Genomic DNA, 26,913 nt, shown 5'->3' with positions numbered 1-26,913 from the left:
AGGGCAAGGGTGGGGGAAAGGGGTAGAGAAACTTGAGCGTGCTTGTCCTCCTCACCTTCCTGAAGACAGCTGGGTCTGGAAGTGGAGGCCCAAAGAAAGGGACGTCATCCCTGGCAGTGACAGACACCTGCAGGGGAGAACAGCCCCTCATTCTAGGCCCCTCCCCATCACTTTCCTTTCACTTCCTTTAGGACCCCTTGGAATAGAGGGCTGAGATTAGCTCGACCAACTGTGAACTACGGCAGGTTGTCAGGGATGGTGAAGGGATAGAGGAACCTATGTATTCCCAGTTCTCCTCATTGGGGCAGGAGGGAACACCAGGAATAGGGGTCAAAAGGAGCAGGTCTGGGAGTGGGGAAAACCTTATAGGGCAAAAGCATGAGGGAACTGCAGAACCACAGAATGTCAGCTGAGAGAATCCTTAGAATGTCAGAGAACATTAGAACAGGGAATGCCAGAGCTGGAAGGGCCTTAGAACTCAGAATGGCAGAGCTGGAAGGGGCCTTAGTGATCATCTAACCCAATCCTTCCATTATACAAATTGGAAAAATGAGGCCTGTGACTCACCTCAAGTCACAGAAAAAGTGAGTGTCCAAGGCCAGGGCTTAGACCCTGTTCTCTGCCCTACCCCAGGGCTGTAAGCAGAGGTTCTGGGTCCCTCACCTTGTAAAGGGGCCCATCGGGCCCAGCATCCTCCGCCTGAACTACCACATAGGCGTGTAGGAAGTTGGAAGCAATCATGTCAGGCACAAAGGGCGTGTTCTCATCCTGGAAGACCACAGCCACGATGTCATTCCCGATGTGCCGTTTCCTCTGTAACTGAGCACAGGGCCCCCATGGCCCCTGAGTTGGGAGCCTTGAGGGAGCAAAGGGAGGGACTTTCCTACAGCTCCCGGCTCTTAAGGGGAGTGGGTAGAAGAGAGAGGGACATACGTCATTCTCTAACACTTAGGGAGCCATGGCTCTAATCGGTGGGCTTGGAAGGTAAATGGGGGTAGAGATCGATTTGATGCTAGAGATTTAGAAGGGGTGGGGGGTCAGGATGGGCAGCGCAGGAAACAGAATTGAAGATGGGACAATTTTCTTCCTGAGAACTTCTTTGATTTTCTCAAGAAACTGGAAAGGAGAAAAAAAAATCTTCTCCCCTAAAATTTTTTTTCCATGTTCTCTTCATATCTCAACACATCACAAATATGATAACTTCATACACAAATTCCTAATAATAATGATACCTAAACATAAGAATGATGTACAAAGGAGCTGTGATTATGTAAGCATGAGAATTCTCTCCATCAAACTTAATTTGTAAGGGTCAGAGGGGAGATCTGAACCCGGGTTTTCCTGACTCCGAGGCCAGCACAGCACTTCATTATGGATGCACAAATAGTCACCCTGCTGATAAGGGGCAGATCAAGGACACAGATCATCTGATTTTAGGTGCAAAGCTCTTTCCACTGACCTTCCTTCCCCAGAGACAGGGCATAATAACCATAGAACATTGGAACTGGGAGGAACCTCAGAATATACACAGCCGGAACCAGGAAGGATCGGGGTGGGGGGGAGGGTGTGGGGGGAGGGAAGGCAGAGCTGGGAGGCCCTTTGACAAGAGATTTAGGCCTAAAGAGAACTTCAAGACCTTCAGTCCAAACCCCTTCATTTCACAGATGAAGAAGGCTAGGGAAGGAAGCTGTTTGCCGACAAGCTTATAGGGTGAGTTATTATATAACGTTATTTTTGATTTCTAAACCAAAAGAATGACTTTCAATCTACTTTTAAAAAATATTTTAAATATTTTTTTTTTAGTGAGGCAATTGGGGTTAAGTGACTTTCCCAGGGTCACACAGCTAGTAAGTGCTAAGTGTCTGAGGCCACATTTGAACTCAGGTACTCCTGACTCCAGGGCTGGTGCTCTATCCACTGCGCCACCTAGCTGCCCCCAAAATATTTTAAATATCTTTAAAATCTGATTTTCAAAAAAAAAAAACAGTGCCCACTTTAGTTTTTTTTTCTTCTGCAAAATAATCCATTTGGAGAGGGTTTGAGGAGGCTGTGTTTTACCTGTTGGGCGTCCCCCTCTGTGTAGGGCAGTTTGGTGGACACGTGGAACATAATCTCCTTGTTTCGAAAGTTGCAGTAGACCGACTCTGTCCCCGTCTGCCCGTGAGTCACATCTAGGCCACCCCGGAACCTGCCATCCAGAGACAACACCCCACTGGCTTAGCTGTACTTGTCCACAGCTGGGCTGACTCCCAGCCCTCACAACCCCACCAAGCCCAGAGTGGAGCAGCTCCACTCCCTGAGCGTCCCCCCTTCCAGTCCTGAAGAATGATCTTTCCACTCCTTTCACTCCCCCACCCTATCCAAATCCTTTACCCAGCTCCCCACAACCACCCCGCAATTGTCTTTGCCCAAGGATCAGAATGTTGGAGCCAGAGGGGATACTGGAGACAAGTTGGTCTGATCTGTTCATTTTAGAGATGAGGAAACTGAGGGAAGTTACTCACCCAAGGTCACACAGTGAGTTAAGAGACAGAGCCGGCACAACTCACCCCTTAAAGTCCTGTAGTTTGACCTTTTGACCCAAGAATTCTAGGAACTCCACGAAAGCAGGGCTCTCTTCATTGGTGCTAAACAACTCCTCCTCAGAGGTCTGTGGGTACATGGGGCTGAGGTTGTGGGGCCAGCCAGCCCCAGGCAGCCTCCCTCCTTCTTTCCTCCCACCTCCCTCAGCCCTCCCCTCCCCCACCCCAAATCACACCACAGGCCAGCATCCCCCAAGATCAGAGAAGCTGGGCTGGGTGAGCCTGCAGGTCTCTGTGTCACCCCCACAACCCAACAGGAAGTTCCTTGGAACCCCTGGGGAAATAAGGAGGCAGCCATTTACCAGAGCGGGAACGTGAGCTGGGAGCTGGGAGGCCTGGGTTCTAGTCCCAGCTCTCCCACTGACTGTTTGTTGTGTGACCTTGGGCAAAGTCATTGGCCTCATCTATAAAATGAGGTGGGGGGGGGGGAATGGACTGGCCTAGATGATGACTAAGGTCCTTTCTGGCTCTCAGAATCTATGATCTAAGGTGGGAGGCAATGGGACGGACCCAGCAGCTGGAGAATCCTGGAGTCTCTGGGTTGGTCACCTGCCCTGGGGGGTGGTGAGGGTAGGTCCCCCCCAGGTATTGGCGGGAGGTTGGTTCAGCAAAGTCCAGGGAGCCCCACCTGCCCGAGTTTCTGGTAAATGACCCCAAACTTGAAGTTATTGCTGATGACGTGTTCATCGAAGGTGACAATGAGGCGGGAGGCCTGGGAAAAGGAGACAGTCAATATGTGTTCTCCAAGAGAGAGATCCTCCCACCAGACACAAAGGCTATGGTCATCCCCACTCTCTCCTTCTTGATATACCCTCCCCCTCCCCCTCTTCCAGGACATATTCTTCAAGGCCCAGCTTGGATCACTCCTCCAGGAAGCCATCCCTGGCCACTCACAGAACACCAGAGTCAGAAGCAACCTCCCAGGAGACCTCACTCCATCTATCTCTAAGGAGGAATCTCCTCTCCTATGTCTCCAGTAGTGGATCATCCTGCTTCTGCCCTGAAGGAACCCCTCCAGAGGCGACATTACTACATCTAGGGGCTGCCCCACCCTGGACTTAGGGACAGCTCCAAATGGGGAGGAATTTCTCCTTCCGTGGAGTAGAAATCTTCCTCCTGGCAACTGTCTCCCTTTCCCCATGTTATAACTCCTAGTTCTGCCCTCTGGGGTTAAGAGCACCCTGTGCATCCACATCTCTTCTCAGAGCTCTTATTGCAAGTAAAGTCTGAACTGCAAGTATCTTTCCTGGTATTTACTGCTCTCTTGTTTCTTATGTCTCATCACAAAGGCTGTCATTCCCCTGAAGAAAAGAAACATGTCCTTTCCTGTTGTTTTACATTCTATGTTCTAAAGTCCCTTCCAACTCCAGCAGTCTTTTCTGGAATCCTTCTCTGTTCTAAGGTTCCTTTCAGTTCCTACATTCTAAGCTAGAGTCCTTTCTAGCTCTGACATTCTCTGTTCTAAGATTCCCTACTAGCTCTGACATTCTAAGCTCTAAGATCCCTCCAGCTCTGACATTCCATTTCTAGAGTCTGTGTTTAGAGGAAAGCCTTTCTTCCTGGTCCTACCCCAAGGCACAAGATCAGGGCACTTTCCTTCCAAGGAATCTTTTTTTCTCAGATAGGATCTGGAGTCTTCCTAGACAGAGACCCTTCTGTGCTGCTCAGAGCTTGCCTGAGTGGCAGCTGAGAGCTAATGGCCCAAACAGTGTCTTTTCACCCTCCGCCATCAATCCACTCTATATCAACAGGCTTGGTGTCAAGACTCCCCCAGTCTTGCGAATCCCAGGAAGTTGACTGTTATCCCAGAGGAGGCTGGGGTTTTAAGGACATGTGGATAGTTCAGCTCCCACTCCCCAGCAATGTGGGTGGGACCCAAAAAGTCAGTCCTACCTTGGGGTAAAGCACTGGGTAGAATCGATCCACATTGACATCCTCACACACCAGCTGCAGGGAGAAGATAAGGGAGAGGCTGTGGGGCCAGGCCCTGCGCAGATAGGCCAGGGGAGCAAAGGGGCTGGACAGGGTATGGGGCCTTCCTGCTATATGAGACGAGCTGATGCCAGGCACTAGAGAGGATTAAGGGCCTGAACCTGGACCTGAACCAGGGCCAGCCATAACGGGTGGCACGGAGCAGGTGCAAACGTAGAGACATGGGCTCGTGTGGATATGTGGGAAGGAATAGACACGGGGGTAGCGTGTGGGAGCATACAAGTGTGTGTGACTGCATGTAAGAATATGAGATGAGGGGGCATGAGGGTTTCTAATGGCTGAGTACACAAACCACCACGGGGCCATCAAGAACATGGAGACTGGGGAGTGGGCGTGTTCAAGCCCATCTGGGGAGGTAAACATGGAGAGACATGCAGGAACAGGTGGGAAGGGCAGGGGCCTCCCTAGCCTGGCCCACCCACGGTCAGAGTCTGAAGTTGCCCCAGAGGGTCCGGACGCAGGGAGGTCAAACCTTCGCCATCTGGACTACGTTGGGGAATTCGGTGAGGCAGGAGATGGGGATGACATCATGGTAGGTCCTACATTTCGTCCTGGGGGGAGAGAACAGGGCAGAGTGAGGGGACGCAAAGAAGTGGGCAAGTTAGGCTAGGCCCAGTGGGGTGATGAGGGCCCCAAAAAACAGACTGAGTGGAACATGGTATGGGGCAGAGAACACTGGCTTGGGAGTCCCGAGTCCTGCATTCAAGTCCCATGGTGCAACAAGCTCCCTGTGTGACTGTGACATTTCCCTTTGGGGTGCCTGTTTCCCCCTCTGTAAAATGAATGAGAGGGGCTCCTGATTTCTCAGGTCTAGCTCTAATATTTCATGACTTCCCAGCCCCAGCCCCTTGCGTCGTGGAGCCTCCCCGGCCACTGCAGGCCTCATCATCCCGGCCCCTAACTCACCTGAGCAGCAACCTGAGGTGTTCTTGATCTCCAATTACATCATACTTGAGTGAGAACACCAAGTGGCCTAGGGCAGTGTCCAGGGCATAGTAGTTGAAGTGTTCCTGGGGCAAAGGAAAGAGGACTCAGTGTTACAGAGACAGAACCAGATCAAGAACCTCCCTATCTGCACCTGCTCCACTTCTATTGCCCAACAGATCCTCAATCGATCTTCTTGTACCTAATGATTTGCATGCTGCCTCCTCTCTTGGACAGTCATTCTTCCGTCGTGTCTGACCCTTCATGACCCCATTTGGGTTTTTCTTGACAAAGATACAGGAGTGGTTTGCCATTTCCTTCTCGAGTCCATTTTTCAGATGAGGAAACTGGGGCAAACAGGGTTAAGTGACTTGCCCAGGGTCACACAGCTAGTAAGTGTATGTTTGGACCCAGGTCCTCCTGACTCCAGGGCTGGTGCTCTATCCACTTTGCCACCCAGCTGTTAGTTACCACACTCATTTTTCATGTAAGGGCAGGAAGGGCCTGTGGGGTCATTTGGTCCAATCTTTGCCTCATTTTACAGAGCTTGAAACTGAGGTCCAGGGAGGCATGTGGCTTCCTTGGAATCATAGATTTAGAGGTGGAACAGAGATCACCTAGTTCAGTCCCCTCATTTTACAGGTGAGGGAACTGAGGTCTGGCAGAGTTAAGTGACTTCAGTGGCAGAGCCAGGGACCTAGGCCCGCCAATACCAAATCTAGCCCGACTCCACAGCCAGGAATTTTCTCCTTCCACCCCCATAGTTTCAGGATACCTTCAGAGCACTAACAGTAGGCATCACAGGGCTTAATAATGAATCATCCCCTAATTGTTTTCTGTGTGTCTCGTCACCGTCACCGTCACTGTGACTAGTTGGCTAAGTCCTTCCCTGTGGGCTGGGACAGAGCTCAGCACCCAGTCGGCTCACAGGCAAGTCTTGGAGATTGACGATGAACCTATCACTTGCTGGCCCCCAAAAAGCCCAGTATGGTGAGGTGTGACCCGAGTACATGACTTAGAGGAAGTGAAACATGTCCCAAACAAACAGGGAGACATCCGGAGCCAATGTCTGGCCTCTCAAGAAGGAGGGAGATGCTCGAAGGGGCGGGGAGAAGGCCCCTAGGAGAGGCAGGGCCATTCCCAGGAGGAATGGATGCATGGGTGGCAGGAACTGCAGTGGGGAAAGGGGTGAGCCCCCAATCCCAGGAAGCCAGCCCAAAGGCAGGGATCTGGGCGGGGAAGCCCTGGGCTCCACACACCCCTGATCCCGCCCAGCCCAGCCCAGCCCAGCGAGTGCAGCCGGCTCCCCTGGCCAACGCCCACCCCAGGAATCAGCCCGGAAGTAAGTTCCTGTTTAAACATGAACCTCTCTCTAGGCATGGGGCAGAGAAGTGTTCTAGGATGGCAGGGTTTAGAGATGGAAGGAACCTTAGAGGTAATCTTGTCCAGTCCACTCATTTTAGAGGGGAGTAAACTGAGGCACAGAAAAGACTTGCTGCCCATGGCCACAGAGGTAACAATCACAGAGAAAGCATTTCACTGTGGGCCATCTGATCCAAATCCAGTGTTCCTGAGGGATAAAGCTATTTCCCCCTGAGCCCCTGCCCCGCCACCTCCTCCCAGCACCGGGAGCAGGGGGGGCCCCGACTGTTCTAAGGGGATGGGCACTTTGCCCAAAAGGCCAGGCCTTTCCAGAGAAAAAGCTCAAGGACTTCACCTGAGGCTGCCCCCTTCCCTCCCTGGATCTTCAGAGGGTCACGACCCAGCTTGGGGGTGGGGTGGAAGCCAACAAAAAGAGGCAGGGGGGTGGGCAGGCTCAGAGTCTCGTGATGTTGGCTCACCTGCTGCCTTGGCATCAACAGCAGAGAGCTCAAGGTCATTCTGCCCTCCCTCTCCCCTAGCCCCCACCACCTCCACACCTCCACTCTATGCTGAGCAGAGCCTGCTGTGGTCACCTTGGTGTCTGGGGAGTTCTCACAAGCCTCCGCCCAGGGTAGGACGGCTCTTGATCTCACCCCATCCCACTCCCCCCTCCTCCAGACTGTCAAAGCCTACAAGGTCCTCTCTCACTCGAATACTACCCCTCCTCTGAGGGCAAGTTCAAGGCTCACCTAGGAGGGACTCTGGGAACAAGGAATGGTAGAACAACAACTGTTCAAGTTTGAAACTGCCTTAGAACATAGAACATCAGAACTAGGAAGGCCTTAGAACCCAGAATGTCAGAGCTGCTCCGGAGAAGCCTGGAATGCTGAATAGCAGACCCAGAAGGAATTTTAGAGATCATCAAGTCTTATCCCTTCCTTTTTTTTTTTTTTTTTTGCGGGGCAATTGGGGTTAAGTGACTTGCCCAGGGTCACACAGCTAGTAAGTGTTAAGTGTCTGAGGCCGCATTTGAACTCAGATCCTCCTGAATCCAGGGCTGGTGCTCTATCCACTGCACCACCTAGCTGCCCCATCCCTTCCTTTTGCAAATGAGGAAATTGAGGTCCTGTGAGCTGAAGTGATTTGCTCAAAGCCACCCAGCTCAGAAGATCAGAGTCAAGACTTGAACCCAGCTCTTTGGAATGCATGTTCCACTGGTGTCCTCTTGGCACTCAGAGGTCTCCACTTTTGGAAATCTGAGATTGTCTGGAGGGTTGTTCTTGACCTCCATCTTAAACCCTCCTCTTTGCACCTTTTGTCCTTCGACCCTGGCTCTGCCCTCTTAGGCTGAGCAGAGTGACTCTAATCCTTGAAGACAGCTGATGTGTCTCCCCTCCCCCAGCCTGCCCAGGTCACTTCCAAGCTAAACATCTCAGTTCTCTGCCTTCCTCAGTTGTCCCAGCTCTAACCTCAGCTATTTGTTACCTGTCTGGCCTTGGGGAAGTCACTTCCCTTCCCTGGGCCTCAGTTTCCCCATCTGTAAAATGAGAGGGCTAGACTAAATGAAGTCCCTTCTAGCTCTAGATGGTCTGCCCATGGCAGAGTACCCGACGCCCCTCTGCAGGGCAGCATTTGCTTTCAAGGCCCACCAAATCACACCGCTGACTCCTCAGCTTGCCGGGGCCCCCTCCTGAAGAAGTCAGTCTGAATGGGCCTGAAAGGTAATTCAACTACCCCCCTGGGATGCCCTCCAGAGCCACTCCTGTCCTAAGGAAGCTGCTGAGTCCCAGGTCCTCCTGTGGCCCCAGGGGAACACCACCTGGGCACTTCCCAGGGCAACATCTCAGAAGGCCACGGTCATGCCCGACCCTGGCAGGCTGTCCTGGCATCCCCAGTAGACCTGCTGCCTCTCAGTTAAATGACCCACAGGAAGGCCGGCTCTCAGGTAGCCCCGGGGCCAGTCAGCTCACCTTGCCTAGGAAATACTTTCGGTAGAGCCGGGCCGTGTGGTTGCACTCTAGCTTCACTTTGGACGTGGGAGACTGCAGCTGCTCGGTCTCCGGGATACTGCTGAGCTCATGATTGGTGCCTTCAATCCAATAACCCCCAAACTGAGGCAGCAGGATGAGGGGGAAGGGCCCTTCACGCCCCAGGACCTGGAAGAGGAGACAGGTAAGAGCAGGCATCTCGTCAAAGGCCGTGCCTGTAGGTAACATCTCCATAGCCCGATGGGGCACAGGGCTCTGCACTGGGAGTCACTAGAGACTCGGTTGGAATCCTGATTCATATACTTACTGGCTGTGTGAGCCATGGGGGGACAGATGTAAAGGGCTTTGTAGACCTTAAAGAGCTCTTACTCTTATTGTTTACCTCAGATAATAACAACTCAGGCTTTCCTGGCAACAACCCCATGTAGTAGTAGTAGTAGTAGTAGTAGTAGCAGCAGCAGCAGTAGTAGTAGTGGTGGTGGTGGTAGTAATGGTAGTAGTAGTAGTATCATTAGTAGTAGTAATATTATTTATATTACATTATTTAATTATTTTTAATTGTTATTATCTTTATGCTAGAGATGAGCAAACCACAGCTTGGAAAGGAGTGAATTGTCTAGTGACTGAGCTAAGACTCCAATTCACAGCTTCTGACTAAGAAATACCAATTCTTTCCCCTCTGCTGTGCTTCCTTTCAACTTGGATCTGCTTCCTTGGGTTGCCTGGCCCTTCCAAGGGCAGTTCATGGCATCACCCACAAGCCCCTGGGGCTGAAACCTCCCCCCCCCCAAAAAAACAAAAACCAAACAGAAGGGTAACCAAGAATTCCTCTTCGGAGGCCTTGGGGACAACGCAGCCCAGGCATAGTACCAGAGAAGCCTTGCCTGTCCCCTTCCCTGTATCCGAGGTCAGTCCTTGGCAGAGATGTCACAGTGAAAGGCTGCCACCAGAGGGACCAGTAAGATGGCAAAGAAGGCTGATTTCTGGGGACCCCGATCTCCCTCTCTCTTAAAGGAGACTGCAGGCTGGACAGCCTATTCCCAACTTTGCTAATCCTTCCTCCATATTGCACCCATGTAACCACCAAAGCTCTGTCCTGGCCAGGTCCTCTTCTCTTCTCCCTCTAGACTATCTGTCTTGGTAATCTCATCTGTTCCCATAGGTTTAACTCTCATCACCAGGCAGATGACTCCCAGACCTATTTATCCAGCCCTGACCTCGACTCTCATCTCCAGCTGCCTCTTGCACATCTTCCCAACTGGACGCCCTCCAAACATCTTAAACTCAACATGGCCAAACTGACCTCAAACTGATCTTTCCCAAACCCTCCCCTCTTTCCAAGTCCCCTCCTAGTGCAGAGGGCACTCCCATCCTCCCTGTTTCACCCAGAATTCTCCACTTCCCCCTCATGCCTCACAGAGAATCAGCCTTGAAATCTTCTTGTTTTAGATCTTCACAAAATCTCTCCTATGCTTCCCCTTCAATCCCTTCCCATCACACTGCTGTGGCTCAGGACCACCCCACCACTCATCAGATCTACCGAATTAGCCTTTTAAGTGATCTCCCACCACCACCACCAAGGCGCTCCCTGCCCCAATCCATCCTCCATACAACTGCTGAAAAGTGCAAATCTGGTCATGTCAGCCTCGCTCCTCCTTAAGCTGCAGTGGCTCTCTAATTCCTCCACGATCAAATATCAATTCCTCTGTTTGGTATTTAGAAAATTTTCAAAACACGGCCCCCTTCCTACCTTTCCTGACTCATTACACTTTATTCCCCTCCATGCCCGCTATGGTCCCGTTACACTGGCCTCTTTGCATTGCTTCATCTCCCATCTCCACGCCTTTGCCTCCCATGCCTGCAATGACTGCCTCTTAGTTTCCCTGACTTCCTTCAAGATGCATGTCAAACCCAATTTTCTGCAGGAGGCCTTTCCCAGCCCCCTCCCCCCTGCTACCTTCCCCTGGGAGATCACCTTACCTCTGCCCTTTATGTATCTTATGTGGACTTAGTTATTTCTACATCTCCTTTGTTAGGATGTAAGCTCACTGAGAGCAAGGACAATGTAACCTTTGTCTCTGTATCCCAATTCTTGCCTGGCACATAATAAATGTTGGCTGCCTGATTGGAACTGGTGTAACTGTGAACTGCTTTCCATGGGTCATCCAGCCCTTCCAAGGTTTCAGGACCCTTAAACCAGTGACTCTTCCTCCCCAAAACCCTGGGGTCTCCAGCACAGGGTATCCCCCCCACCTAGAACACGTGTCCTCCTCACGTGCACCTTTTAGAATCTCGGGGTGGTATTCTAGAACTAGCATCTCTTAGAACCTCTAGCCACCTCCTACACGTTTCCTGACTTCCACCGCCCTCCCCAGTTACTCTGTATTCATCTGTATACTTACTGTTCCTACACCCCCAGTAGAGTATGACCTTCCTGAGGGCAGGTCCTATTTCATTTTTATCACTATGTGTTCACCATCTAGCACAAAGCCTGGCCCAAAGTCACTGCAGAATCAGCACTTGTAGGATGACCAAAAGCCAGGCCTGCCCTCCATACCCCAACAGGAAGGAGGAGATAAGGGAAACCGCAAACCCTTGATCTGTGGCCTCAGCGTTTGGGGTGTGGCCCAGGTGTCCAGTGATTTCTCTTTCCCCTGAGGGAGTACAGTTGTCCCTTCTACATCGGGACTTTCCTCATAGGGAGTTTTGATAAACGGTGGGTCAGCATAAGAAATTAAATGGGAATTTGGGGGGAGTTTTGCAGGAGCTGCAGATGACACAGAAAAAGTCAAAATATAGGTATAATATTGTATAATATCAACATACTTTATCTTTTAATACCATAATAATTCAGACTCCTTTTCTGATACAGAGGGAAGGCCCAAAATTTTATGAAGATTTTCCAGATTGTGGGCTGGGCTTCGGGGTGTGGTGGCACACCCCTAACCCCAGAGATGTGGATGGGAGAACTGTCCAGTCCTGGCTAAGAACTACCAGGGATTCTATACTAGGGTGATCTGTTCTCCCAGGGAAGTGAGAGATCGTGAAGGATTGGGAGGGGGGCGCCCCTGGGGAGAGGGGAGAGTATCTTGAATTACCTCATGGACACTGGGATAGGGGATGTAATCCTCTTCTGTCTGCAAAACACAAACAAGTGAGAAGTGAGATAGACTTACTAGCCCTAACCCTCCTGTCCTTCGTGGCCCGAGTTATCTGTTAGAACATCTCACAATCATTTGGTTCGCCTTGCTGGCTTTTTGGAACACTCAGGATTGGCAAAGAGAAAGGGGGAAGGGGGGAAAGCGAAGGTGAGAAGTGTCCTTTCTCCCCTCTTTTACAGGACCAGAGAGTGGCAGGGATCTGCCTGAGGTCATACAGGAAGGGGAAAGTAGAGCTAAGCTCAGACCCCTGATCCTTGAATTACATGGGGTGCAAGGGACGGTCACGGACAGTCAGGGCACCAAGAGTCTGCCCCAATCCCCATTTGACTTTCTATGAGTTCTGCAGAGCCACAGCCCAGTGCCTGGGCTGACTGCACTCCTGCCCAGCCCTGCTGCAGATGCAGGATGGCAAAGCCTACCACATCCTTGGGATCACCTGGGGAGACCTGGATTCAAATCTCTCCATAGTCAATAAGTGTGATTGCATATGGAATTCCAGGTCCCAAGGGTAGAAAAAATGTTTCCTGGCAGAGAAAGAGGTGGAACACAGGAAACTGGGATTCTTGAGATTTAGGAGGGCTCTTGGGACACAGAATGTCAGAGCTGGGAGGGCCCTTAGAACACAGGATGTCAGGGCTGGGAGGGCCCTTAGAACACAGGATGTCAGAGCTGGGAGGAAATCTGAGAACATGTATAGTCAGCTGTCATCCCCTACACTGTCCTCTTGCCTTCTGATGCTCTTAGAATAGAATTAGAGGGCAGCTAGGTGGTGCAGTAGATAAAAAGCACCAGCCCTGGATTCAGGAGTACCTGAGTTCAAATCCAGCCTCAGACACTTGACACTTACTAGCTGTGTGACCCTGGGCAAATCACTTAACCCTCATTGCCCCACCAAAAAAAAAAAAAGAATAGAATTAGAAACCAGCTGATAAATACTGTCCATGTGCTCACAAGAGCACCTTCCTCCCTACCTCCCCTCCCTTGGGAATCTATATTTCCACCCCCACCCCACTTTCCAAAGAAGCCCACAAGTACCATAGAGAGTCAACAGGCTGGTGAGAGGGGCAAAGGGGCGCCAGTGGGGATGGTGGTGGTGAAGAATCACTTTTGAGGTCAAGAGCCTGAGGTCCAGGGAAGCATTTGCCTGGGATAGGAACAGCCCAGTGCTCTCCCCCTCCCCCCCACCCACCCAGGGAGCACTGGGACTTACTTTGAGAGGTGGTGGGAAGGAGCATCTTTGTTCATCCATCCTGCTTCCCTGCAAAGATAAGTGTTACCAGTCGGGACCCTGGAAGTCTCTCCAGATAGAGACCTCTCGGCCCCTTTACACTAATCAATACCACATACTGTGAAAGCTAGAAGGTCCCTGAGATTAGAACACAGGACATCAGAGGTAGGAATGACCTCAGAACTGAGAGGGCCAGAGCTGGGAAGGAATTCTAGATAGCAAAAACTGGAGCCCAGAGAGGGGGCCAGGCAGACAAAGCCACCCTGCTTCCCGGTGGCAGTCCTGAGCCTAGGGCCTAGGCTAAGACCCTTTCGGTGTTCTTAGGGGCCTCCAAGAACAAAGGGGTGGAAAGTACAGGGAGCTAGGTTTGGCATCCTCCGAAGGGAGAATGACCTATCAACAGAAGCTCTGCAGAAATGGACTGGGTGGTTTTCAAAGGTAGACGGCTCTCTGTTACAGGGTCTATTCGGCCAGAGGCCGGATGCCCACGCACAAGGGTTCTTGGAGAGGGAATCTGTACTTCAGCTAGAAGTTCAACTGGCTTAACTCAGAGGTCCCCTCCCCCTCAGGGATGCTTTCGTTCCATGGGGGGCCAGGTGGAAGGGGCCGTGGCTAGAGGAGACCTTGGCCTGGAGACAGCAAGAGCAGGTCCCCAGGCCCACAGCCAAAGGTGATGCCGAGCCTGGTACCACCAGGATGGAGATTGGGACCTGGAACCCATCAGAATGATGCAGGCACTGCCCTGTGCTCGGACATGACCCCCTTCCCCACTATAGAGACGCTGCGGCCTCTTCCCAGCAGGACGTGAAGAGGTCCTGAGGATCTAGGGTGTCTAGGTTTCCTCCACCCCTATCCTGCACCCATATAGAGCCCCCCAGAGGAGATCCAAAAGGCCCACCACTCACCTGCATCTTCTCAATCATCTCAAACAAGTCTAAGTTCTGCAACAGAGAAAACGGGGGAAGGGCAGGGTCAGGTCACAGGATCAGAGGTTCCCAGATCTAGAACTGGCCAGGGCCTCAGAGGCCACCGGCTCCGACGCCTGACTTTATACATGAGGCCCAAGGAGACAGTGATTTACCCACAGGACCTGGGGTTTTACCCAAGGTAACACAGAAAGTTAAGTGAAAAGACTGGCTTAGAACCCAGGTCCTCTGTCTCCAGAGGCAATGCCTCTCCCCCTATAGCTCAAAGGCAAGCTTGCACAGCTTGGTCTGTGTATCCTCTGGACCCTTCAAGTCCCCCCCCAAGCAGTGGACGAAGGCTCTCTGAGGCCCCACAATGCTGGACTTCTCTGTTCATGCTCTATACCTGGGTAGGGTACTCAGAGCCCAGGGCCAGCTTTGGAGTTCACAGAACCACAAGATTAAATGGTTTAGAACTGGAAGGGTCTTTAGAGATCTTCAAATCCCCCCACTTTACAGTCTGTATTGTGACAGACTATTATGGTCCCTCCCAGCTCTGACATCCTGTGTTCTAAGGGCCCTCCTAGCTCTGACATCCTGTGTTCTAAGGGCCCTCCCAGCTCTGATATCCTGTGTTCTAAGGGCCCTCCCAGCTCTGATATCCTGTGTTCTAAGGGCCCTCCCAGCTCTGACATTCTGTATTCTAAGATCCCTCCCAAATTACATTCTGTGTTCTAGGGGCCCTCCCAGCCCTGACATCCTTCATTCTAAGAGTCCTCCCGACAGCTCTGACACTTTGTGTTCTAAGGTATGTTCCAGTATTCCATGTTCCAGGTTTTCTTAATGAAGAGAAAATTGAGGCCTAGAGAAATTATGTTCCTGACATAAGGTCACAGGGGGATTAGGTAGCAGATGTGGAATGGGAACCCATATTTTCTGATTCTAAATTCAATCCTCTTTCCCACTATGCTTCAAAGAATCTCGGAGTTGGAAGAGAACTTGGATCATTGATCCAGAGCTGGAAGAGACAGCATAATCTGTCTAGTTCAATTGTCTCATTTTCCAGAGATCAGACACAGACCCGGGTCTTCTAACTCCAGAGACCACTTACTCCCAGTCTTACCCACTGGGACCAGGCCCACCAGGCTTAAGCCCTCTTCTAGCAAGGGAAGGTGGGCTCTCACCAGCTCCTCACTTCTCTTAGGGTTGATCACTTCTATCCTTCCTAGTCCAAAATTAGGAGGAAGGATGTATACTAAATAAACTCCCCTCTTTAAGGAGCCAGGCCCATGTCCCCTCCATCCTATCCACCCCAAGCCCAACAAGAGTTCCATAATTCCCAAAACATTCCCTCCCACCCAGAAAATCTGTGCTCAGAGGGACAAACCCTGGTCCTAGACTTCTCTTTCTGGTTGGAAGGGTCATGGAAAAAATTAACTGGGGCTCAGAAGATAAGACTTTGAATAGGGAACCTTTGACTGGTCCCTTCCTCTCCTTGGACCTCAGTTTGCTTATCTGTAAAATGATATGATCTTTTTTTTGGGGGGGGGGAGGGCAGGGCAATGAGGGTTAAGTGACTTGCCCAAGGTCACACAGCTAGTAAATGTAAAGTGTCTGAGGTCGGATTCGAACTCAGGTCCTCCTGAATCCGAGGCTGGTACTTTATTCACTGTGCCACCTAGCTGCCCCCAAACTTTTTGCCTTAAAATGAGATCATCTTTAAGGCCTTTTCCTTCTCTTAAATCTTATGATGGGGAGACAGTAGCCCTTATACCAGCAGCCACCCAGGGCAATGCCAAGCTGCTGGAAGAAGGAGGCCAGGGGTGTGCCAGGCCCCAGCATGTAGACACAGAAGAGGAATAGAAAGTCCCTAATTTCATCCCAAAGGGCTATTTGGGCCCGTTCTAGGGAATGATGGGGACAAATCTCAGGGGACTCCCCTGGTGACCATGGGCACAATTCTGCCATGACGATTCCCATCTCCAAGTGAATCCTGAGCCCCCAGTGTAGATGATGGGAACACAGCTAAGTGTCTTATGAGAGCCAGTCTCTATCTGCTTCTCTATACAGAGAGGAGATGCTGAGGTAGACCACACCCATCATCAATACCTGCTCTCCTTATCTCTTCACACACACACAATATTATAATCAAACCCTCCTTCCTCCACTGCCCCCCTCTCCCCTGACCCACTCCCATGAATGCTACAGTCATATATATGTGGCATTGAGCTCTGCCACTTCCAGGCTAGGCTTTCAAGTTTCCTAGCTCCTGCCACTCAAGTGCCAATGCTGAGCCCAGCTAGGTTTCCTGAAGGGAAGGCAGTCCCAGGGGGCAGGGCCAGGATAGCTTTCCAAGTTTTCTCAGACAAGTGCCCAAATCCTCTGTCAATGGCCAACCATTGGCCCTGTGCTCTGCACTCCTTGGAAGGGGCATCATATACACACATGTACTTACAGCCTGGCACACTGACACACACAAGGATATACTGACACACACAGAAGCATGTTCATGGACGCTCACACACTGACCCTTACCCTGTCTACACTCTACATGGGTGAGTGCATACACTGAGGCAGTATAAAATCTAGACATGACCCTATGGGAGGTTCTCCTTGGGGGAAAAGCTTTGGGGGCAGGGGAGGAAGCCTGTGAATTCAGATACCTGCTCCTAATTATGGTATCAGGAACAAGTGCCCCCTCTGCATACACCCGACCACACCACGAACACAAAACAGTGCCTGTAATAGCAGAAAGTCAGAAGCACAACCACACAAATAACAACTCCCTTGTCTCCAGTTCCTCAAGGGGGTACAAGGGACAGCTTGGTGGCACAGTGGATAGAGCACGGGCCCTGGAGTCAGGAGGACCTGAGCTCAAATCTCACCTCAGACACTTACTAGCTGTGTGGCCCTGGGCAAGTCACTTCACCCCAATTGCCTCAGCTGGATGTTTATCCAGGACCATCTCCAGCTGTCTTGTTATCTATCTTGCCACTGGACCCAGATGGCTTTGGAGGAGAGAGTGAGGTTGGTGACCTTGCACAGCCCTCCCCCACTTAAATCCAATTCACTGCAAGTCATACCATCACCCCAATGTCATGGTCCTCTTGGAGAAGGAAGGACAAAGAGCAACAATGTCCCACAATAATCCTAGCAAGTGGGGAAGGCAGTCCCACAACCTCGGGCCAGCCACAGGACAAATCCGGCCAAAACACCCGGGAGTGCAAAGGGCCCCAGGCTGAGAGGGAGGACATGGGCCCCAACCTGGCCTCTGCCTCTACCTCCCATCTGATCCCAGGAGAGTCACTGTGATGTCTGCGCCTCAGGGGTCTCACCTAATGGGGTCCAAGGAGATGGGATCCTTCCCATTTTTTACATACCATGTTCTAAGGGCCCTCCCAGGCCTGACATTTTAGGGTTACATGAGTCTACACAGTTCAATATAAAGGAACAACTTCTAACACACACACACACACACACAGGCAGGCTCCGAGACACGCCAACACACCCCAGGAGAGTGTTACACGCAGTGTCAGTGATTAAGTCAACCTAACCCCAGAAAGACAATTTCACAACTGGGGTGTAATACACACACACACACACAGAGTATCATGCAGTCCTGGACAATCGCACACAGACACACAAACCTGCCTGGAGAATTGTAAGTGTAAACCAGGGCCAGAGTCGCTGTAACGAGCAATGACAGCTTAATCCAAATATTGGCAGGCATTTCTGGGGCTAGATTCAGGGTCAGGGCGACCCCTTCACTGACCCTTGAGAGCCCACAGAGGAAACCCCCCTCGCAGGGCGCTCACACAAGCACACACACATACACACACACAGAGGAGTCGGTCCTGCCTCAGGTACCACGTCTCCCCGCCCCCCCATACCCCCGCCCCATCCCGATCTCGCCGTCGACCCGACCCCGGCCCAGCTCACCTGCCAGGCGGCCCCGGTGGGCAGCGACCCCCTCCGCGGGCGGGCGGGGGGCGCCGGGGGCCGCGGCTGTGCCATTCCGAGCCGGCCCCGGGCCCCCGCGTCGCCTCGCCTCCCCTCCGCCCGCGCCCCGGTCCCTGCTCTCGCCAGCTCTCCCGAGCCCCCGGCCCCGGCAGCCCCGGCGGCCCCTGCCCCGCTCGCTCCGGCCTCGGGCTGGGGCTCGGCAGCGGCGCTGGCGGAGGCTCAGCCGGGTCGGGAGGGGGATTGAGGGGGCGGGCCAGCAGGTACGGGCGGCGCGGGGCGGGGCGGGGGCAGGGGCGGGCAGAGGCAGCGTGGACCCGCCCCCGGCCCAGCCGGCCCTACCGCTCCTGGTCCCGCCTGGCTCCGACCGCCCACCCCGCCGCTGCCCACAGCAGGATCTCCAAGCACTTTAACTTTCCTTCTTCCCTAAAGCCTCAGGGAGGGGGGGACAGTGCCGCCTCCAAAACTTTGCCTCTTTCCTCTTAGAACCAGGGCATGTCAGAGCGGAAAAAACCCTAGAATGTCACAGCTGAGGTCTTGGAACACAGTCTAGGCGCTGGAAGGAAATTTAGAGCAGAGAAAGTCAGAGCCGGGAGGGCATTCTGGATTCTAAGGGCCCTCCCAGCTCTGACATTCTGGGTTCTAAGGACCCTCCCAGCTCTGACATTCTGGGTTCTAAGGACCCTCCCAGCTCTGACATTCTGGGTTCTAAGGGCCCTCCCAGCTCCAGCCCTTTTTCAAATGAGGAAACCGAGACCCAGAGTCTCACAGGTAATAAATGGCAGTCAGGATTTGAAGCCAGGTCCTTTGGTGCCAAATTCAGCACTCTTTTCATGTATCACAGCTTTGGCAGCAGCCTCTCAGCTGGATTCTCGTTGCCTCGTGTTCCTCTCCCTGATGGCCTGAGCCCTAGAAAGCTTCCAGCCCTCTGGCACCTGGTCAAGATGTGATGCTCCCAGTCACCTATAACTACAGAGATTTTCCTGGGCAGAGTCCCTGGGAAGGATGGGCAGGGAGTACTGGACTGGAAGAAAGTAGACTTGCTTCTAAAAGTCCCTCCCAGCCCTGACATTCTGTGTTCTAAGGCCCCTCCAAACTGTGATGTTCTATGTCATTAAATGAAACAGCACATGTGTTGTTCTTTACAAGCCAGGCATCTGCTATGATGGTGATGATAATAGCTTTCTAGCAGTCTATGTTGTAAGCCCCAATCCATTCTAGGGTTGGTGGTTGCAGATGGTACCAATTCAGGCAACAGGCTAGAGTGTCCTACTCAGAAGCACAGGGACTTGGGATTCTCCAAGAGATGTTGAGAAAGTGTCTAAGCATCCCTCATGCTGGGGAGGATCCCCTAGGTTCTTCAGCTGTCCCAGAAGGTTGGACTTTGCTTGCCTAGCCTCCAGAACCTCCAAAACTCCCTGGGGCTCCAGCTGGCATTGACTGGAGCTCTGGGCCCCGGGAGCTGGGGCAGCAGGAACTCCGGAGATGCATGTTTTCCAGCCATACCCCCAGCTTCGGTTTTAATAATTAACAACAGCAAATATTGATTCACACAGCTGGCTCCCTGGATCCAAGTGCTTCCGGGCACCTATCGCAATGCAGACCTGAGAAGGCCCTGCATTCCCACACAGCCCCACGGGGAGGGGTGGGCCCCACTCTGTGGAGATGTCTGGGCATCCAGCAAACAGGAGCCTGTGTGTTTGGGTGTGTGTGTGTGTGTGATTGGGTTGCATGGATCAGCAGGGAAGACAGAGGCAAGCCCTTCTCTGGGCTTTCTTCACAACATCCTGATGAGGAAGGCAACATCCGTGTTATTATCTCAGTTGACAAATGGGGAAACTGAGGCCCCTAGGAATGGGAAGCAACTTGCCCAAGGACATATGGTCAGCTAAGAAGTGTTGGTCAGGACTGGGATCCAGGTTGCCTGATTCCAAGTTCAATGTTCTTTCCACTACATGTCACACACATGCTTGGATAGATGTGTGTGCTTATGAGGCTCTTGATGTGTGTAGATGCACATGTATGCACTTGTAGCACATGATGGCCTGTGTTTATATGTCCGTGTGAACCTATGCACGTGCTTCATGTATGTGATGTGTGTAAACACACATTTGTATTGTATTATGCGTATATGCACACATAAACAATAAAAAACCTTTTACCAAGCACCTACTACGTGCCAAGCACATGCTAGGGCCTGGGGATACAAAGACATGAATTAAACAGTCCCTGCCCTCAGGAAGCTTAAATTCTAATGGGGAAGATAACACAAATGTATGAAAACACATGGAAAAGAAACCCAAGGCAAATCCATATTTCATATAAGGAGCATGTGCCTTGTATGAGAGTATATTTAACTCTGTGTGTACCTGTTTGCTCCTTATTTCTGCCTTCTGGATTCCCTGACTTCCTTTATGATTAAACTCAAATTCCACCTTCTGCCAGAGGTCTTTCCTGGTCTCTCCCATCCCCCCTGTGCTTGTTAGCTGACTAATTGTATGTGTGTTATACATTTGGATGCGTACACACATTCATGAGCTGGTAGGTATGCAGGTGCACAAGTATACAGGGATGTTTGTGTCCATAAGGCTACATGGATATGCATGCAGGCAGATGTGTGTGTGCACTCCCCCAGGGCTCATGGACTCAGCCTCTCCTCCCAAAAGGCACTAGAAACACGCTGACAACAATCACTGACCCTCTGACCTTCCCATGTATTCTCTCATTTGGTCCCCCTGAAGCCATGTGTGGATGGGGGGCAGATGAGGGAATCTTCTCCCATTTCCTAGATGGATAAACTGAGACCCTGATAGAGAAAAGAACTCACCAAGATCACACAATGAGTAGGTGACAGAGGCCAGAAGAGAAGCCAGGTCATATGATCTGTCGGGACAAGTCAATAAGCATTTTCCTTATTTTTGTTTTTTGTTTTCAATTATTTGCTTTTTAAATTTTAACTTTGGGGGGTTTTTTGGTTTTGTTTTATTGAGGCTGGATCCCCTCATATCACCGAGGCTGGAAGTCTATTGGCTACTCAGTGACTGATCCCACACCACTGATGGTCAGGGAAGCTTTAACCTGCTCTTTTTCAGTTCTGGGCTGGTCCATCCCTCCTCAGCAGCTTGGTAGCCTGCCACTCATGGGGGTTCATCACATTAGTGCCAGACCTAATGTGAACACCCTTCTTTAGCCCTATTATGGCTCAGAATTCCTGGACACAAGCCTCAGCCTCCTATACAGCAGAGATTACCGGCCACCACTTCCAACAAGCAATTATTAAGTGCCTACTATGTACCAGGTATTACCAAAGCATTGAGAATACAAAGAAAGGCCAAAGAAAACCCCAAACGCACAAGGATTGGGAGGATTCCTGACGGCTGCGTGCATCTGGGAACCGGGTGGTTATTCTTTCCTTTCCTCCTTGCAGAGGGAACAGCTGGGACAGGGGAGGCAAAGCTGCCTCTGCCAAGATCCAAGGCTCAATCAGGTCAATGGCCTTGGCATTTTCCCTTGCTCTGGGCCCAATATGTGCTGCAAACACCTGGCTGTTCACCTGAGCCTGCCCACACCAGGCAGAGCCTGGAGCCAGAGGCCAGACCTAGCAGCTCCAGCAGGTGGCTGCAGCTGAGGCCATTTCAGAAGTCACTGAGTAGACCAGGCCCCCCTATCACATCCCCAGGACCAGTATGGTGGAGAAGAATGCTGGATCACGCGCTTTGCATAGAGCCTAAGACTGCATGGCCTGGCAGGGAGAGGATTCTTTCCAGCTCCCTGCTCTGGGGCACTCAAAACTCTCCCCCCCTGGACAGGGCTGAGTTCCCATCACCGGGGCAGAGATCCCAGGCTGGCACTAGTCCAGAGGAGGGAGAATGCTCCACAAGAAAATGCTCCAGAGAGTAATCTATTTAATCAGGGCAGTAAATGAGCCTAACTCTCATTAAAATTGGCTCAAAGACCTCAATCTCATTAGAATTGGCTCAAGGAGGGAATAATGTACACACTCACTTGGGTGGAGTAATCTCTCTAACCCTGCAGAAAAATAGGAGGGGAAGGGGCAGAGTAGGGGAGGGGACAGACAGAAGCAAATCCCTTTTGAAGAGGGATAGGATAAAAGAATATGGATAATAGAATAAATACCATGGGGAAGGGAATAGGATGGAAGGGGAACAGTTAACAATAGTAATCATGAAAAAGAGAAAAGGGGAAAAATTGTACAAAAAATATTTATAGCAACTCTTGGTGGAGGCTAAGAATTGAGAATCAAGGGAATGTCTATCAATTGAGGAATGATTGAAAAAGCTGTGCTATATGATTGCAGTGGAATGGTCTTGTGCTACAGGAAATGACAAACAGTATGATCCTCCCAAAACCTGGAAAGACTAATGAACATCGATGTATAGTGAAGTGAGCAGAGCTGAGAGGACATTGTGCATAGTGACAGCAGTATTGTTCAATGAGCAATTGTGAATGACTTAATTACTCTCAGCAATGCAATGATCCAAGACAATTCCAAAGAACTAATGAGGAAGCTTACGATGCACCCCCATAGAAAGAACTGATAAAAAGAAGACTTGAGGATTGTACGTATATAACCTGGTTGTGATCTTGTGGAGGGGGGAGGAAAGGGAGGGAGGGAGGGAGAAAAATTTGGAACTCTAAATCTTATGAAAATGAATGTTGAAAACTACCCTTACACGTAACTGGAAAAATAAAATAAATGTTTGTTGCTAAAAAAAAAGAAAAAGAAAAAAGAAAAAGAAAAGAAAATGCTCCACAGGCTGGCCTGGGTGATTGTCAGAGAAAGGCTACCTTGACTCCAACCTCTTAGGCTCATTGGAAGCCAGGGGTAGAAGAGCTCTAAAACAGAATGTTAAAGCTGGGAGGAACCTTAGAACCCAGAATGTCAGAGCTGGGAGGGTCTTAGAACACAGGCTGTCAGAGCTGAGGGCCCTTAGAACCCAGAATGTCAGAGCTGGGAGGGCCCTTAGAACACAGGATGTCAGGGCTAAGAGGGCCCTTAGAACCCAGAATGTCAGAGCTGGGAGGGACCCAAGGAGAAGAAGGGAAATAGCATTTATTTGCACCTGCTATATACCAGGCATTGTGCCAAGCATTTGTTACAAATATCTCCTTTGATTCTCATAAACCTGCAAGGTGTTATTATAATTTCCATTTTATAGTTGAGGAAGCTGAAGCAAACAGAGGTCAAATAACTTGCCCAGGGTAACACAGCCAGGAAATATCTGAAGCTGGATTTGAACTCAGGTCTTCCTGACTTCAGGCCCAGCACTCTAACCATTGCACCACCCCTCTTTGGTGCCACACTGACAAACACAAGGAGACTGGTCATGGTGAAAGATGATGGTCATAATGGTAACGATGATGATGATAACACTATAATGATTGAGCCCTCTTCATTAGCACTTCAGGGAAAAAATTAAAACGTGGGGAGGTAGGCAATATAAATCTTATCATCCCCATTTTAAAGATAAAGAAACTGAGGCTCAGAGAGGTCATAGGGTCATAGATCTAGAGTCAGAAGGAACTTCAAAGGGCACATAACCCAATCCTATCATTGTCACTTTACAGATAAAGAAACTGGCCTTCAGAGGGAAGGCACTTGCCCAGCATTACCCAGCTAGTACATGACAGAGCCAGAATTCAAACCAAGATCCCCTGACTCGAATGCCTTGACACTAAGCCCATTCCCTGGGGTTGTGAGAAACCCAGGCCAAGCTCATCCAATCATTGCTCACCCCATTTCCTCCTTCCTTCCCACTCCACAACCTTTTCACTGAAGGGATTCCTGAAGATGGGGGAGGAAAGATCACCTTACCTTGGGATAGAGGGAAGCTGTGTGGGGAGGGGCAGAGTCCACTCGGGGCAGGTCTAATACATGCGGGAAGGGCTGGCTCTGCCCATCACTCCTCCTGTAAGAGAAAGGAAACAAGAGGTAAGCCCCAAGCAGAGGAGAATGAAAGGAAGATTCAGAAGAATAAGAATAGCTAATACTGGGGCAGCTAGGTGGCACAGTGGATAGAGCACCAGCCCTGGAGTCAGGAGGACCTGAGTTCAAATCTGGCCTCAGACACTTAACACTTACTAGCTGTGTGACCCTGGGCAAGTCACTTAATCCCCATTGCCTCACTAAAAAAAAAAGAAAGAAAGAAAAAGAATAGCTAACACTTACCCAGCACTTGGGATGCTCCAGACACCCTGGTAAGCACTTTATGATCTCATTTGATCCTCACAACAACCTTCTAGGAATTAAGTCTAATCATCCCCATTTTACAGATGAGAAAACTGAGACAGAGCTTTAATGATTTGCCCAGGTTTACACAACTAGTAAGTGTCAGAGATTGGATTTGAACTCAGGTCTTCTGGCTCCAAGCCAGGTGCTCTAGCCACTGCACCACCAAGATGAAGATATCTGTAAGGTTTAAGGCCAAATTCATTCAAGGCCCCTGATGTCCTGTGAATAGAAGGGGAAAAAGCGAAAGGCTTCAGGACCCAAAGTCCCCCCACAATGCTTGGCCACTGATGGAGTCTTCCCAGCATGCTGGTTTTGTTCTCTGTTCACGCCTATCTACATGGTCCCCATGGACAGTGCACAAGATGAAGGGGAAAGACTTGTTAGGAGACTATTACAATAGTTCAGGTGGGCGGGGGGGCTCTGAATGGGGGGGGGGGGCTATAGTAGCAGTTGGAATAGAGAGGAAGGCTGCCGTTAAAATCACTGATTAGATAGGAGGATTGAAGGAGGGGGAAGAACCGAGGCCACCCAAAGGTCTTGGACAGGGAAGATCAGGTGCATGGGGGCCTCATGGACAGAAGCGGTCACATTGGAGGGATGGGTAGCTTCAAGAAAAGAAGATACCGAGTTCAGGCTTGGATCTATTGTTTGAGAAGCCTTTGGGAAACTGGGGTGAAGAGATCCCCCAAACACCTGGGGATGTGGGGCTGGGGCTCCAAAGTAAGGCCAGGGCTAGAAATAAAGATGGGGGTGAAGGCTGTGGAAGCAGATTGGAATACCAAGGAAAAGGGCTGAAGGGAAGACCTCCTTGGGGCCAAGGGGGGGAGGGATGGATGCTAGAGCACTGGGAAGAAGTCAGCAAAGGAGACAAAGACAGACCAGTAAGAGAGATAGGAGGCGGGGCAGCTAGGTGGCGCAATGGATAAAGCACTGGCCCTGGAGTCAGGAAGACCTGAGTTCAAATCCGGCCTCAGACACTTAACACTTACTAGTTGTGTGACCCTGGGCAAGGCAGGAAAAAGGCACTTAACTCCAATTGCCCCATCAAAAAAAAAAAAAAGAGACAGGAGGAGGACCAAGAATACATCCTGGAAATGAGGGAAGGAAGGAGGGCAGTGGCCACGGATCAGAACCTGCAGTTGGGGATCCCAAGAACCTCTTACCACAAGGGCCTCAGATACAGGCAACATAGCTTGCTTTGTGTATGTGTGTGTGTGCTTCCTCCCCCATTAGATCGTGAGTCCCTTGAGGACCTGGACCGCCTTTGTTCACTGATTAATTGGTCATCAGTGTTAGCCGGCACTTGATTCTGCAGGCCCAGGACTTGCTCCGCCAGCCATGTTGGAAAGGACCTCAGTGGTCATCCACTCCAACTCACATACCAAAGGGATCCCAACTAGAATCAACTTGAGAAGTTGTCATCGAGCAAAACCCGCGAGGAGCGAGGTGACACTCCCCCAGGAGGCCTCCCATTCCACCTGGGGACAGCTCCCAGGGCTTCTAAGGTTTTCCTGCCATCAAGGCCAAGTACAATATTTTTCAGCTGCCACCCTCTGTGACTGACACCGCCCTCAGGCGCTAAACAGAACAGGCCTAATCCCTCTTCTATCTAACCCCCTTGGCCCTGTCCCCATTCTTCTCTTCTCCAGGATAAATCTCCCCAGTTCCTTCAGCTGATCTCAGTCACTTTCTTTTTCCTGGAAGGAATGCTACTCTTAAGAGCCAGAGACTTCGCTGGCCTTTTTTGGCTAGCTTGTCAAACTGCTGACACACTGAGCTTGTGGTCCACCAGAACCCCCAGATTTTCTTCCAGAACTCTATCCAACCATACTCCCCCATGATAATAATAGCGGCCATTGACACATGACTTAAAGGCTTGCAAAGTGTTGCATATGTGTTATCTCATTTGATCCTCACACAACAACCCCGGGAAGTAGTTGTTATAATCCTCATTTTACAGAGAAGGAAATTGAAGCACGTTAAGTCTCTCACCTAGGGTCACACAGCTAATTAGTGTCTGAGTCAGGATTTGAACTCACATCTTCCTGACTTGAGGTTCAATACCATATCAACTCTGCCACTTGGTCGCCTCTTGTGAAACTGATCTTTTTAACCTAACTGGAAGACTTTACACTTATGCTTTTACACGAATAAGATGAAGTTCATCTTATTAGACTCTGCCCAGTACCCTAGCCCGGCCAAATTTTTTGGATGCTCACTCTGGCATCCAGTGTGTTGTCTACCCCTCCCCCCACACCAGCTTTGTGACATCTGCAAACTTTGGTACTTCATCCAAGTCATTGATAAAATTTTTGAGTCAGAAGACCTGGGTTCAAATCTGCTACTTATCTACATGACTTTGGGCAAGTCACTTAACCAGTTTCCTCATTTGTAAAATGAGGAAAAAATACTAGATGATCTCAAAATCTAAATACTAAAATCTAAATTTAGCTCTAAATCTAAAAAAGTACTTAAGGAGAGGGAAAGAGAGGTCGAGGAGAATCAAGAGGGGGATGGAGGCTCAGGGCAAATTGCCTTGACTGGGACAGATCTTGCTGACC

At 50.7% G+C, this 26,913-nt stretch overlaps 1 protein-coding gene across 8 annotated transcripts in view; it reads right to left on the bottom strand.

Moving 5' to 3' along the window:
- Positions 1 to 26,913, bottom strand: part of LOC122748565 (RAP1 GTPase activating protein) — a 113,270-nt gene that overhangs the window by 17,663 nt on the left and 68,694 nt on the right. For 6 of the 8 annotated variants that reach the window (XM_043994246.1, XM_043994247.1, XM_043994243.1 and 3 more), the window contains 13 exons: positions 23,936 to 24,029; positions 14,143 to 14,178; positions 13,220 to 13,267; positions 11,947 to 11,985; positions 8,831 to 9,016; positions 5,481 to 5,584; positions 5,047 to 5,125; positions 4,476 to 4,529; positions 3,211 to 3,294; positions 2,550 to 2,650; positions 2,059 to 2,188; positions 664 to 819; positions 56 to 127 (listed from right to left, as the gene is read on the bottom strand). In XM_043994246.1, the coding sequence (XP_043850181.1) occupies positions 56 to 127; positions 664 to 819; positions 2,059 to 2,188; positions 2,550 to 2,650; positions 3,211 to 3,294; positions 4,476 to 4,529; positions 5,047 to 5,125; positions 5,481 to 5,584; positions 8,831 to 9,016; positions 11,947 to 11,985; positions 13,220 to 13,267; positions 14,143 to 14,160 (1,071 nt within the window). In that variant the 5' untranslated portion in view covers positions 14,161 to 14,178; positions 23,936 to 24,029. Of the gene's footprint in view, positions 1 to 55; positions 128 to 663; positions 820 to 2,058; positions 2,189 to 2,549; positions 2,651 to 3,210; positions 3,295 to 4,475; positions 4,530 to 5,046; positions 5,126 to 5,480; positions 5,585 to 8,830; positions 9,017 to 11,946; positions 11,986 to 13,219; positions 13,268 to 14,142; positions 14,179 to 20,926; positions 20,983 to 23,935; positions 24,030 to 26,913 lie in introns of those variants that run through there. The other 2 variants (XM_043994245.1, XM_043994248.1) reach the window with 2 other exon arrangements.

Source organism: Dromiciops gliroides, chromosome 3 (assembly GCF_019393635.1).
Source record: "Dromiciops gliroides isolate mDroGli1 chromosome 3, mDroGli1.pri, whole genome shotgun sequence".
NCBI lineage: Eukaryota > Metazoa > Chordata > Mammalia > Microbiotheria > Microbiotheriidae > Dromiciops > Dromiciops gliroides.
Note: the sequence above shows the minus strand (reverse complement) of the source record. Positions and strands in the feature narration are given on the sequence as shown.